Source organism: Apis mellifera, linkage group LG10, assembly GCF_003254395.2.
Source record: "Apis mellifera strain DH4 linkage group LG10, Amel_HAv3.1, whole genome shotgun sequence".
Taxonomy (NCBI): Eukaryota; Metazoa; Arthropoda; class Insecta; order Hymenoptera; family Apidae; genus Apis; species Apis mellifera.
The window spans coordinates 4,604,573-4,619,582 of record NC_037647.1 but is presented as its reverse complement, the minus strand read 5'-3'; the positions used below and the strand labels follow the sequence as shown (position 1 = coordinate 4,619,582).

Here is a 15,010-nt window from a genome sequence, read left to right as displayed (position 1 = left end):
ACTAAAGTTCAATTTCGTTTTAAATTGAGCGAAGAAGAAGAATAATTGTAAATACAAGATATAAATCGACGCAATATCAATCATTTACATATTGGATGTTAAGAAAAACTGGTTGTTATAAATGTGTATCAGAATTAATTTCGAATGTTTATTTCATCTTTTTATTTATCCTTAATCATGATTATCATTATCGGTTGACATTTTTTCCTCGAAATTAATTCCGTCGTGTTCCAATATCGACACGATAAATAATTTATCATCAACGTCCAACGTGTGTTAGCGATTTAAAATCTGAGAATAAAATTTTTACCAGCTTCTAAATTTTCCTCGGTGCTGGAAATCATCTTATCGGTACGATCTTCCATTTTGTTCAAGATTTTCGTCAATATCTCCACTCCATCGCGAGTCATCGTAAATCCCGCGCTGGAATTCATCAAAGTTTCGTTCCCTGTCGCTATATCTGCGATCTGTTTCAATTTCTCGAAATCGGGCAACGGCCGATGATCTCCTCCTCCCTGTTCGACACTCGAATGAGATTTCGAATTATCCTTCCCCTTCACAGGCTCATTTTCCGCTCCAATCTCCGCGAATTGCTTCAATCTCTCCAGAAGAGATCTGTTCTCCTCGTTCGTTGATATCTTCCTATCCGACGTTAAAGATGGCGTCTTGTTCGAGACTCGAAAATCTCCGAACGATCGATTCTCTTCCTTACCGTTCTCCAACGCGGAGAACAATTGTTCGGGCACCGATATCTGCGAAGATGACACTTGTTCTCCATGCGATTCCGAGCGTATAACCGGAAGAGAAGTCGAGTTGGTAACGACGAACTTCAATACGATAGGGTTTCCTTTAAAATTCGAGGACACTTTGGTGCTGATCGATGTCACCACTTCCACGATTTGTTCTATCTTAGGATGTTCCTTGTTTCTCCCCTCGTTGTTTGATTGAAAGGGGATGGTGTCTCGACCGTTGGACGAATTGCGCTTCGTCGTGTTCCTGTCGCGGCCAGGCACGCGAAACAATCGGTCGAGAAGTTGAGAATCGTCGGAGGAAGTGACGCGATCGATCTTGGGTCTCGGTCGTACAGGCCTGCCGATTCCTGTGTTGCTCTTGGCAGGCGCGAGAGTGACTAAATTTTCCACCACATAGGCTTTCAAAGTGTCGTTATAAATCTTCTTTCGTGTCTCGACGTACGGTCGATTCACGGTTCCGTTCAAAGATCCTTCGTTTTTCGTCGATGATTTGTCCTTCGAGGAACCGTCCTCTTCGTCCTCCCCTGGCGTGTGCTTTAACGTGTCGATCTCGATGAAGGTGGAATTCCTGGAAATGTTGGACGTCAATCTCTCTTTGTTCCCTTCGTTCCTCACCACTAATTTATCAACGTTGTTGTACAACGGATGTATCATCTCCGAATAAATTTCCGTGGTGCTCAACTTGAGAAACTTTTCATCGTCTATTATGCTCTCCGTGTTTAATTCGATTGGAACACGCGTCCCACCGTGTTCCTCGATCCTCGAACTCTTCGTGGAAATCGTTTCGGAGTCGTTGCTCGTCTTTTTCAAAGTTTCCAATTCTATGATCTCCTTCAAATTTTCCGGAACAATCTTAATCGCCTCCTCGTCACTTCCCTTACTGGTCGAGTTTAATTGACTAGCCTCGGTGAATCTTTCTCCTTGATTTATTATACTGTCCGTCACGGTGTTTATTTCCTGCTTCAACGATCCCTCCTCGTCTGTCTTACCGTAATCAACGATAGATGTAATTTTGTCCACGGGTATCGTGTGCCTGAACGGTTTCAGAGTGCCGGAACTCTCGATTAAACTCGGCCTTATCCCGGCTCCGTTCAAATCGGGAGTCTTATAGCTGGTGTATATCGGCTGTTGCCCATCTTTATCAACTTTTCTATCCTTCAAAGCGTTATTATTCTGCTGCTTGTCCGTGGCCTGCACCTCCGAATACCGATTTCTCGGTTCCAACTCAACGTCCGCATCCGGAATCGGCTCCGCAACCCCCACGCCCGACACTTTCGTCGTCGACTCCTCGTAATCCAATTGAGCCGGCCACTTTTGAGTGCTGGAAATGACCGAAAGTAAAAGATTATCCGAGCTCTCTTTATCCTTCGCGGTACCTTGATCCATCTTCTTTTTATTCGCCTTGATAGAATCGTCCTTAACACCGTCATCTTGCCTAATGGATTCCTCGTATCTAGTATCCGTGATTGATGAGCCGGCAACTCTCCAACCGGTTTCATTTTCGTTCGTGGACGGATGAGGTTTCGTGGAAGAAAACTCGAAAGGTTGGGAAGAAGAAAATCCGAAAGGTTTGGAGGACGTTCGAAGTTTGATGTCGTAAGTTTCGGACGGCAATTGGCCGGAAACCTCTATATCCGGCCTCTTGTCGTCCATTTCGATTGGCGAGGATTCCGTGAATATCTGTCCATCCTCCAACAATCCTGGAATTTTGTTCTTAAATTTTCCATTCACCCTGAAATTCACCATTTCTTGAGGCACGATCCTGTCTCGTGGAAAATCGGTGTCCCTGATGTCGAACGTGCTCATCCCAGGGACGTCCGCGTACGAATTTAAGATTCCCAATGGTTCGGAAGGTTTGGTCGGTATTTCAGGGATTTCCCCTATGCTGTACTGAGGTGTCATCTTCATGGACGTGTCAGAAACCACGTCTCCGACGTTGGTATTGGTATAATTTACCTTGTAGTTCGTCTCAGTTTTTTTGTAGTTTGTCTTTTCAACGTTGTCCGGCAATAATTTTAACTCCGTGTTAATGTAACCAGGTATGATAGGTTTCCACGGGGAAGTTTCGAAATCAGGATTGCGAAAATCTTTGAAGACGTCCTGGTCGTCTTTCGTCTTGATCGTGGACGAAACGGTGGACGTGACGAATTTCTTGGAAGATTGTGAATGAACGTTGCTAAACGATTCATCGTGCACGGTATAATTAAGTTTTTCGTTCATTTTGTTGGTCACAGTTTGCGTCACGGTTTGACTCGTTTCAGTGCTGTTTTTCACGATAATCGATTTCTTCGTACTTTGTTCCTGAATAGGTAATGACGATAGTTTGGTGTTATTCCTCGCATCGGATTGAACTTTCGCAGTTTCTTCTCGAGTGGGATTCGTTTTGTTCGAAGAGGTGGTGGCGTTCACTTTTTCGGCTTTGTAAGTTCCTTGGATGGTTGGTATGTTGGTAAAATCGATGTCAGGTTCGATGGACTCGATCTTGGTCGGTTTAGATTTTGGTTTCGAGCTGGTGATTAACGAGCTGTTCCTATTTGGTCGAAGAAGACCGTTCTTTGTGATCATCGCGCTCTTTTGTTGAGTTTGCTTCTGATTTCCCGGCACTTCTTGGTTTATTCCTGGAAATAATTGGAAAATAATCACGGTGGATACACATATTATTTTTTTGACAGGTATCGATTTGATTTTCACGTAATAATTTTTAATTTAAAATTCATTTAATCATATCGGAGAATATGATTTTTGTTAAAAAGAAAAAAATTATGCTCACTTTTTATCGATATACTAGTGAGGTCCAGTTCCATGTCTTTGAATAAAGAGGACGATGAATACGTCTCTTTCACGATAATGTCTTCGATCGTATCCTCGATATTCGTGATCGATCGTGGTATTTTTCTTCTGTTTAAATATATCCTGAAGAACACCTTTAATATACCGTTTTCAAATTTGTCTATGATCGTTTGCTTGTAAGCGGTACCCAACACGCTTCTTCTAAATAACAGTTCGAACTGGAAATGTATCGGTAATTTGTTAATTATCAATTTATTAATTAATTTTTAAATCGAAAAATTCATATCAAATTTGTCACTGTGCTTCGTTTATTATTCCGTTTATTCTTTTTATTCCAATTTTATTGTTTCAATTTTAAATTTTTAAATTATCATAATGATCAATACACTTACTATATTTTTGTATTTGCGTTCCTTTTCGCGGAACACCATACTGGTATTTAATTTCAACATTGGATTGTATTTTTCACCCTTAGCCACCCTGAAACTGCAGGAGAATCCAACGATCGCTGAAAATATTATTTCAATCAATATTATCGATATTCAAGTATCTATTTTATTATTTAAAATTTTGTGATAAATTTATGATAATATAGTCTATATTTATACAAAATCCAAAGTTCCAGTTTTTTCGGCGAAACTTTATTGTAAATAAAAAAAATGATTTTTATTAAAAGTTAAAAGTTAATTATTAAAGTTATAATAAAAATACGAAATGATAACGGATTGATTTTTTATATTCGTTTAATAAAAGATATATTATAGATTTATTGATAAAACGTAAGAAATTAATCATTTACGAATTTCTTTTTTATATTTATTATTTTCTAAGATGAGTAAAATGTAAATTTTTAATTTAAACTGAAGAAATATTACATGGAAATCTATAAATAAGCAATGAATTTTTTTGGAATTTATTTGCATAAAATATAAGTATAAAAAAATAAAAAATATAAAAAATTTGTTAACGTTATGCAAATATTGCAGCTTATATTATTAATTGATAATGCTAAACTAATGATTTACTTTTATACAATAAGAAATAATCTAGTCATTTCGTATTTTTGTTATAAATTTTTAACGAAACAGAATATATTTTTACAGAATATATTTATATAAAGTTTTTGCATGTTCTAATATACTATAAATTTTTATTAATTCTGTAAACAGAATATAAATGATATAAAATACAATTTTAAATATAATTGTAATTAAATATTCAAAATTTATATCTCATTATACAATACATTGCATTTTATTTTAGATCTACTGATAAAATGTAATGCTTACCATTTTTTGAATCTGTTCGAAGAGCTGAAACGAAATTCATCCTTTTTTTAGAAATATATTTTAATCTATTTGATATATTTCTTATATATATTATAAAATATTTATTGTTAAAGTATAAATTATCAACATACCTCCCATCCACAACGCAAGTCCTGCAATTGCAAAGACCGCGATTAATACTAACATAGCGGAGATAATTAACATTGCGCTGCCGACTTTCCACGTTGTACTCCCCCTTTGTTTTTTTATTTGTTGTGGCGAAACCCTGGACCATGTCGTCGATCGTTGAGGTAAATAATAATCGTTCTGTAAATGATGAGAAAGAAAGAAGAAGATTAACGAAAGTTATTTATTCATCAATAAAGAAAATTTTAATCGAAAACGATTGCAAATTCGATTCATCTTCGATTCCAAAAATTTTCACAATTATAATTATTATTATTCTACGATCTCTTTGATCGATAAAAAATAAATTTGATATTTTTATTTCTTATTTTCGTTTTCCAAAAAATTTTTGAACGATGAATTATATTTTTCAATTCATATATATTATGTATGAATTTATTTTCTAGTCTTGCAATTATCTTTGCAGTAATGAATCGTAATAACGTAAACTGTAATGTTTCGCGTTGCTGTAAGTTTAATTTATATTTAATTAAATGAAAAAAATTATGATGAAAATGCAATTTTCATTATATATGTATATTCTTTTGAATCGAGCATATATTTATTGTGTTCGATAATCATCGTTATTCAACGATTCAATAATCGGAATGCAGTAATAAATTTAGTCAGATGTACAATAATACCAGTAACGGTACTGTCGCCGAGGAGGAATGCTTTAAAAAAAAAAAAAAAGAAAGGAAAAGGAAGAAAGTTCCAAAGTTGAGCACAGCAGGTGAGACCGAACAGAGAATTTAGTATATCAGTTGGTTCAATGACTCGTCGAATTTAATAAAATCGAATATAATTTAATTTAAAAATTTTTATTTGTAGATTCAATTGCTTTATAATTTAAGATATTATATAAAATTTAATAAATATTTCATTGTTATCTTTAATTATTGTTATACATAATTAAAGATAACAATGAAATACTGAATATTTAATACTGTTATACATTTTTTAATAATTTTATGTTGTATAAGTAACATGGTTAAATTATATATTATTAATAATATATATATATATTTTACAATTTGCATCGTAAAGATTTAAAAAAATAAATAAGATATTTTATTTTATTCATTTTTATTCATCCTAGATAATTATATAATGCAGTGTTCTAATTAAGAAACGAAAATAATTTTGCAAGTTCAGAATTAATAAAATCTTATCTGAAGATACATTCGAACTTACTATTTTTTATTCATACAAATTTCGATAAACGATATTTCAAGAGATACATTCACCCGTAACAATCGTGATTCTCCTAATAAGAAATGAGAAAAATGTGATGAGATTAAGAGCACATTCCAATTCCGAGGAAATAAAATTTATGCGTGCGATGGCATACATAATCGAAGTAAACAGAAAAAGAAACAAGGAACAAATGTGCTTCGAGGCTCGGTTAATGTCCACCAATCCAACGTCACGGTCCGTTGCTACGCAAGATTTATCATAGAAATCATCGAATCGATGTTGATACGTGAAAAAAAAAAAAAGAAAAGAAACATTTGAAGAACACGTTTCGGAATTTTAGTTCATTTTAAATAAAAGAAAGAAAGATTATTCGAGTAATTATAATATTACATCTTTGCATTTTTAAGGAAATATATTTTTCGATCAGACTATAAGTAACATTAAAATTCGATTTATTTTTTAAAAAATGGAAAAATAAATTTATGTTATATAAATATGTGAAAAAAATAAATTAAAAATTTATGTTATTAATCGATAAATAGTTATATGACATGTTAAATGACATGTATATTAATTATTGATAATCTTTTGTGTTTTAATATATCATTTTCTCGTATTCTATCGTTTACTCGTAGTATACTCGATCCCATCACTAGTAACTGATCTCATGAAGAATATTATGCTTATAAAATATTGAAGGTCGTTTTGATAGCCTTTAACATCTGATCTTGGATTGATTCAACGCGACTTGATGTGATATTTAAGTAGAGATCGAGAATGAAAAATAATTTCATATTCATGGATACGATAGAAACTTCATGGCCACAGAAGATGGAGAAGGCAGTGTGTACGATGAGGTCGTTGCCTTTAAAAATGGAGAACCGAATCCTTGAAGAACGCGCTCTGACGCAAGCTGAATATCATTATCTGGAATATCATTATGTGCAATACGTAATTCTTTTTTACTCTTTTTCTTTTTTTTCTTAATATCAATTATATATATAAATTAATAATCGATGCAGTTTTATTAATCGATATGGAAAAAAGAGACAGAATCTTTTAATTTTCGTTTCTTAATTCATCAAATTTCTTAAATTCTTAGATTTCGAATTTTCAATAAAATAATTTGCAAGATTATTTAGAGATTATTTGTTTAGAGTCATGATTAAAATATTCTATCCAGTGATAATAATTTATTTTATCAACTATTAATAATTTATTATCTACATTTATATTTTAAAAATATATTTTAAAACGGTAATTAAAATTTAGATATTTTATAGAGATAGAGAAAAATGACAATAGAAATAAGATATCATTTTTATAAGATGTTTTGAAAAGGCAATCGAAAAGAGAAATAAATATTTTCGATATAATTGATTACAAGTTATATTTAATTATAGTGATTGTAGAATCTGAAGTAGAATAAAAATTAAAAATAGATAATTATTAAATTATTATCTTCAATAATATTATATTAAAAGTTTGATATCTTAGATTAATAGAAAAATCGAAAAATAAAATTGTACATATAATAATCTTTTTGTATTTAGCACGAATATACAAATTTAATAATAATATATTAATTAACATAGAATTTTTAAGAATTTTTAAGAATTTTTAAGAATAATTCTTTATATAACCAAGTACTTTTCAAGAACCATTTCGAAGCAAACTTCCTAAAAATCTCACCCTCTATAACATTTAAAAATCATCAAAATCCACGCGAACAGAAAATTTTGTTCTCAATATCCTGTAGAACCAGAATTAAAGAAATAGTCAAGCTCTGAGGCTTTTGGAAAAAGATCGAACTGAATCTATACATGGATTCAAGTCTCTTCCGAATATGTTAAAAGATCAAATCATCTTCTTCAAGCTCTCTTCTAATATCACACCAAAGTCCATCAAGGCTAATTACGTTATCGAGTTACCATTGAACGTGATCAAACACATGGAACCTCGTTCTCATCAAGCGTTATATACAAACTTATCAACACCGTGATAAGCTTATCAACACCGACAACGGATCGATCTAATCGTAAACATCATCCTCGTCGTGGATCCTTGAAGGGAGCGTGTTCGTCGATCGTGTATCGAGCAACAGCATCGAATCAAAAGCGTTCTACATAAGATTAGATTGCCAGTTTGCCAGAGCGAATCGAATTGAAAATTCTACGGGCCCGGAATTCCGCGTTGCTAGATACACCGTTAAGGGTTTATATCGATGTCGTGATTCCACGAGAAGTATCGTTTTGCACCGTTTCTGCCCGTGTTAACTGCTGCACACCGTGTTAACGCTCACCTATCAAGATGGTCACGAAGGCAAGCCAACAGAAATCGCTATGCAAAAGATGATAATCTCGTTTCACGGTGAATGAGGAAAATTCTCGCGATTTTTTTGTGATTTTTTTTTTTTTTTTTTTTTTTAGAATCATTTGGTTTTAATAGAATTCGAATGAGATGATCGATTCGTCGCTTCGTTTGCAAAAGTGTTTATATTACTGGAAAATAAAAAGTATAATATTCGTATATATATATATATTTGGTTTGATTTTAAAAATTGTAAATTTGAATCGTTCAAAAGTTTTTTGAATTTTAACATATTGATTTTTGCAGATGATTAATATGATAGGATAAATTTGGATTATAATTCTTTGTTCGTGTGTTTAATTTAATTGGAAAAAGAATAATAAATTGTGTTTAGTTTATAATTAAATTATATAATTAAAGTATTCCATATAGTGCAATACTTATTTGCTTGTATCATTTTTAGATAATGTTGAAATACCGTGAAGCAAAAAAAAAAAAAAAAATAATAAACATCAAATTCTAGATTTTCTAGAATTTAAAGAAAGAAAATTTTCTGATAATATATTGTCATCTAAAGTTTGATATTTTGTTAGATTGAAATTAATTGTTGCATGAAAAAAATTTTTATAAAAATCTAACACACGACAATTTTGTTCATGGAAGAAACATGTCGAATTTAGTAGAATTTTGAGATTCAAAACTATACATAAACTAAGATAATAGTCCTAACAATACGATATATTTTAAATTACGATCAAACTTCTTCATTATGTGTTAAATAACGCACGTTGCATTTACAAGGTAAAGAGTTAGCGGGAAAAAATATTGAGGAAGTTGCGAGTTCATAAAGATCCATTCTTTATGACCGTTCCTTGATTTATTTATCTTTTCTCATTAACGTCACAGAATAAATGAGAAAAATTCACGTTTGGAAGCGTGACCATTTATATATTTTTTTTTATTCATATTTTGAAAAATTTATTAATAGAAATATGTAGAATATTTATCTCGAATATACATATGTTTGTTTCTTTTTTTTTAAATCTGATTGTTCTCATATTCCTGCACTTATTAAAATATTCGTGGATTCATGATTTTTCACAATCTAAAAAATAAATTTACATATAATGAAATAAAAATTAAATGCTGATGAGTATATAATTTTTTTGTATATATGTTTTTTTTCTGAAAAAGAATTGATTAATTGTTCAAAGTAAGATGTATATACGTTTTATTAATATACGTTTATTTATATATACGTTTATAAAATTCGTTTTAATAGATCGCGTTTTGTATGAATTTTTAGGCAATTTGTGATATCATTCTGCTAATACTTCGTCTTTCATCATTATTAATTCATATTTTATAGATTTCTAATTTTAAATGTTTTATAAGAGATGTAATTTTTAATAATTCTCGTTAATGATTGTTATTTCATTATATTTTATTTATATGATAAATCATGTTTACAAAAGATTTGATGTTATGATCAATTTATTTATTTGTGATTCAGTTAACGAGCGTCCAAACAATCATCTGTGTTGCAGTTATCTAACACAAAAGAGATTTATAAAATTATGATATACGTATTTTCAAAGCAAGGCCATATCGAAGTACATATAAACTCATTCTAATAAATAGAATCCTTTTAGTATTCGCTTGCATTGAATGTAATACATTTTGAGTTGTATCCAGAAGAATCTTGAGAGATTGATAAACGACCAATTTGTAATACATAAAGTGACATTTATATATATTTAAATTTGTTTATGAAATTGTTCAATCCGACGTGAAACAAAGATAATAAAATTTAATGTGTGTTTTCCATTTCTTCTATTCACGTGTCGACTTCTCGAATAGTACTCTTAATGATTCGTATTCTTAAATTTTTTGGTTAAAATCGTATTAAAAAAAAAAAAAAAAAAATTTATCGTCGTATCAAGTCTTAAGCATGATTTTACGATTTGAACTCTGACCTATGTTTGTGTTATATATGATAAAAAAGCTTAACTCGATTATGATTGGTCGTTGAAGGTATATCAAGTAAAATATATACAAATAAAAGTATATATCTATAGACAGAAATTGTTAAAGATTTAATAGAAGAAGAATAGTGAAAAAATCAAATAGTGAAAGAAGAGAATAATTAAAGTTGGTGTTGTGATTAATATAATTTAACATTTAGTATGATTTTTATTAGAAATTTGTTACTCACAGTTGAGACTGTAAAAGTGAAATTGTTAAATATAAAGAAGCGTGATTATTGATGCTGTAATATAGAAGAAATATAATCTTTTGGTGCATGACTATTTTTGTGACCATAAATAATATTGGAAGAACAAAATTATTAAGAGATCTTATATAAAGTAATTCATAATCTATGAATTTAGTTGGAGATAATTTCAAAATAAAACAAAAATTAAAAATAATGAAATTAGATTTAGAAGCTTTGTTTTTGAAAAAAAAATTTTAAATTTATTAAAGATAAATGAATTTGTTAATTCCTTTTAAATATGTTTAGTAAATAATTAGTAAAATATTATCGAACTGAAATATGATGAATAGTCAACAATTAATCAAATGGATGATTCAAATAATCAACATTTAACGAGATATTGGATAAATAAAAAATTGTATTTTTAAATTCAATTCTTCAAATTCAAATTCAAAGCTTCAAAAATAAAAGTTTATACAAAAAAAATTTATTTTATATTTTTTTTTCATTTATTTTTGTATGAATAGCTTTTATTCAAAATTAAAATTCTCAAAATAATATATAAATATTAATATTTAATATTAAAATATTAAAATAAAATTATAATATTAAATAAAAAATATTGATATTTGAAATGCTGGTATAATATTAGAATAAATAATATCTATAAGATGCAATTTTATTTTATTTTTTTTTTGCATCATTTATTTTCTTTATGACTAGATCCATTTATATGAAATATTTTGTACATTATTATCTCCTATCAAATTAATCTAATTTAATTTATAAATTAATTTAACAATAGACAATTGTTCATTTCTTTTGTGCATAAATACAGCACTTTTATTATAGTATTTTTGTTTAATATCAATATATCGTAAAAATATTAGATTAGATTAAAAAGTTAATAAATAAAATATGTGAAAAGAGAACTTTATATTTGTGTTATATAATATATTAATAAATTTAATTTAGATAGAAATAATTCGAAATTTATGTACATTATACATTTTAGACTTTTTAGACTATAGAATCAACTTTAAAAATTAGCCAATTTTTTTACCACTGTTTTTTTTTATTTTATTATTTTTCTCTCTTTATTTTTCTATATTTCTTTCTTTATTCTTTTTTTTTTTGCATCATTTATGCATTTATACATTTAAATAATATCCCCAAAGTAACAGTGAATATACAGGAGATAAAAAATTTTAAATAAATTTTAAATAAAGTTAATTTACATTATAAATGAATATATTATAAATACAATATATATATTTAATACATATTTTTATGTATATCGAAGTACATATGAACTCATTCCACATTTTAATAAATAGAATCCTTTTAGTATTCGCTTGCATCGAATATAATACATTTTGAGCTATCCAGAAAAATCTTGAGATTGATAAAGAATTTGTAATATACAAAGTGACATTTATATGTATTTAAATTTCTTTATGAAATTATTGTTGTTCGTTATGAAACTCAACAGTGCGCATAATGTGTGTTTTCCATTTCTTCTATTGTGTTTCGAATCATACTCTTAATGATTCGTATTCTTAAATTTTTCAAGTTAAAATCGTATTAAAAAAAAAAAAAAATCTATCGTCGTATCAAGTCTTAAGCATGATTTTACGATTTGAACTTTGACCTATGTCTTTTATATATGATAAAAAAGCTTAACTCAATTATGATTGGTCGTTGAAGGTATATTAAGTAAAATATATACAAATAAAAGTATATATCTATAGACAGAAATTGTTAAATATTTAATAGAAGAAGAATAGTGAAAAAATCAAATAGTGAAAGAAGAAAAAATTGGTGTGATTAATATAATTTAACATTTAGTATGATTTTTGTCAGAAAAGAAGTTTGTTACTCACTGTTGAGACTGTAAAAGTGAAACTGTTAAGTATAAAGAAGCGTGATTATTGATTTTAATGCTGTAATATAGAAGAAGTATAATCTTTTGGTGCATGACCATCTTTGTGACCATAAAAAATGATGAATTATTTCGGAATGATCTTTGTTGCCATTATTCTTATAATATCATGCATCTTATTCAAAACGAGCAGAACTTTTCGTTATTATATCAAATATCTCATCTTTACTCTACATATAGGAACATTTACAGCATTTTTAATTCCAATTTTTATATTTCGACCAAGAAATGTGAAAAACTTACGGTTAGTAATCATCTACTATTTTTTTTTAAAGAATAGAATTTCTTATCTTGAATATCTTTCTATATTTAATATCATCTTTTTTTCTATTACACTAATATTTGACTATTATTTGTTAATTTTCATTTTATTCTAAAACAAATTTATTAAAAGTGTAGATATATTAATTGCAATAGGATCTTTAAAGAATCGATTCTTAAAGGCTAAAACAAAAAGAAAAATTAGAAAAATTTTTGTTTTTTGTTAGTTTATTTATTTGTTAACTAATAATTCAAAGAATGAAAAGTATAGTAAGAATAACACTATCTCCATCTCATTTTATTTAATATAAATTTAAACTTGCTTATAACTTGATTATAACATAAATAAATTATGTTATATATGTGTATTCAATCGAAATTTTTATATATATTTAATACACATTATAAATTTTTATATATATATTTATTTTTATGTTTAAAATCGATTCTTTTAAGATGTCTTACGAATATATTAACACGATGTATGATTATAATTATTGTATTAAATTTTGTATCTATTAATACAATTTATTTATAAATATGTATCATAATATGCAATATAATTTTAGAATACTAGCAATGGTAGTAGCCCCTATTACCAAAATCATCGGAGTAAATTGGGAATTAAGAGGAAGAGACATATTGGAACAAAACAGAACGTATATAATAGTATCAAATCATCAAAGTCTTTTAGATTTCTTGGGAATGTATCAAATATGGCCAATAATGAATAAATGCACAGCTATAGCGAAACGAGAGATTTTCTATTTGTGGCCGTGTGGTTTAGCTGCTTGGCTTGGCAGATTAATATTTATAGACAGGATGAACTCGGATTCTGCTCGAATTGTTCTTAATAACGCCACGGATTATATTAAAAAAAATAATGTAATTTAATAAATTTTATGTACAAGAATATTACATAAATGAATAATAGTTTTACATACTATATATTAATTGTTTTTAAAATATCTTCTGCATAGATTAAATTATGGATATATCCGGAGGGAACCAGACGAAGTACTGGCACGATACACACGTTTAAGAAAGGTGCTTTTCACGTTGCTATACGTGCTCAATTACCAATAGTGCCAGTTGTCTTCTCTTCCTATTATTTCTTATCCAAGAGGGAAAAGAAGTTTGAGTCTGGTAAGTTATCTTTTTCTTGTATAAAATGTTAATATGTTTTATTTAATCTTTTATTTCGTTCAAATATTGACGATCGATTTATTATTTCAAGGCCGAGTTATTATAAAAGCATTGCCAGAAATATCAACGAAAGGGTTAACGGTTGACGATGTTGATAGTTTGTTGGAAAAAACACGAAACATTATGATCGATGCTTTTAATGAAATTAATAGAGAAATACAATTTTCAAATAATTCTAGTAGCTCTTAAATCAAAGCGATAAAAGTATCATGTTAATATAAGTTAAAATAAGTAAATTAGATATTGTTATTTTTTGTGTAATTGTAATTATAGCGGATAATGAATGTCAGTATTGTAAAAATGCTGCGATGCATAATGATTATTTTATTCAATATTTTAAATTTAATGATAAAACAAAATCAAATAAAATGATCAACAATCAAATGAGAACTTGATCTCTCTAGGAGGATATCTATATTATACTTGTGAATAGATCTCCTTCCTTGAAGTCATAAGAATTAAAAATCTGTCGATTATCTTTTTCTTTTTATTTTAATACTTATAACATATTTTAATATCCTGTATTCTTAGAGTTTACATATTATCTGAGAAAATGTGATAGAAAGTGAAGATATTGTACTAAACTATGTTATACTAAACGTTATACTAAATATTTCTATTAAAAATGAAATATTTCCTTGATCTGGGTAAGTATTTATGATAAAGAGAAAAATGGCTAAGATATTGAAAAAGAATAATGAAAAAGAAATGATGATTATGTAAGAAATAATAAAATTGGTCTGTTTAACATAATAGATTTTTAAAATTTATAAGATTTGTATATGATAAATTAGTTTAAATTTATGATAAAATGTAAGAAAGATAACGACAAAGGAATAAATAATTAATTAAGAAACGAGAAATAGAAAATCAAAACCGAAAT

The 15,010-nt window shown here is 28.5% G+C and overlaps 2 protein-coding genes across 4 annotated transcripts in view; one reads left to right on the top strand and one right to left on the bottom strand.

Moving 5' to 3' along the window:
• The window catches only part of LOC412101, a 76,729-nt gene that overhangs the window by 28,150 nt on the left and 33,569 nt on the right, over nucleotides 1-15,010 (bottom strand). For all 3 annotated transcript variants that reach the window (XM_026443201.1, XM_026443199.1, XM_026443200.1), the window contains exons 2-6: nucleotides 4,963-5,137; nucleotides 4,832-4,855; nucleotides 3,935-4,050; nucleotides 3,523-3,760; nucleotides 311-3,370 (exon numbers count right to left, since the gene is read on the bottom strand). In XM_026443201.1, the coding sequence (XP_026298986.1) occupies nucleotides 311-3,370; nucleotides 3,523-3,760; nucleotides 3,935-4,050; nucleotides 4,832-4,855; nucleotides 4,963-5,137 (3,613 nt within the window). The remainder of the gene's footprint in view (nucleotides 1-310; nucleotides 3,371-3,522; nucleotides 3,761-3,934; nucleotides 4,051-4,831; nucleotides 4,856-4,962; nucleotides 5,138-15,010) is intronic.
• LOC724907 (1-acyl-sn-glycerol-3-phosphate acyltransferase alpha) lies at nucleotides 11,961-14,604 on the top strand. The gene is made up of 4 exons (XM_026443202.1): nucleotides 11,961-12,904; nucleotides 13,491-13,806; nucleotides 13,902-14,067; nucleotides 14,159-14,604. Exons 1-4 carry the CDS (start codon nucleotides 12,720-12,722, stop codon nucleotides 14,314-14,316), a joined length of 825 nt encoding a protein of 274 aa, XP_026298987.1. The 5' UTR covers nucleotides 11,961-12,719; the 3' UTR covers nucleotides 14,317-14,604.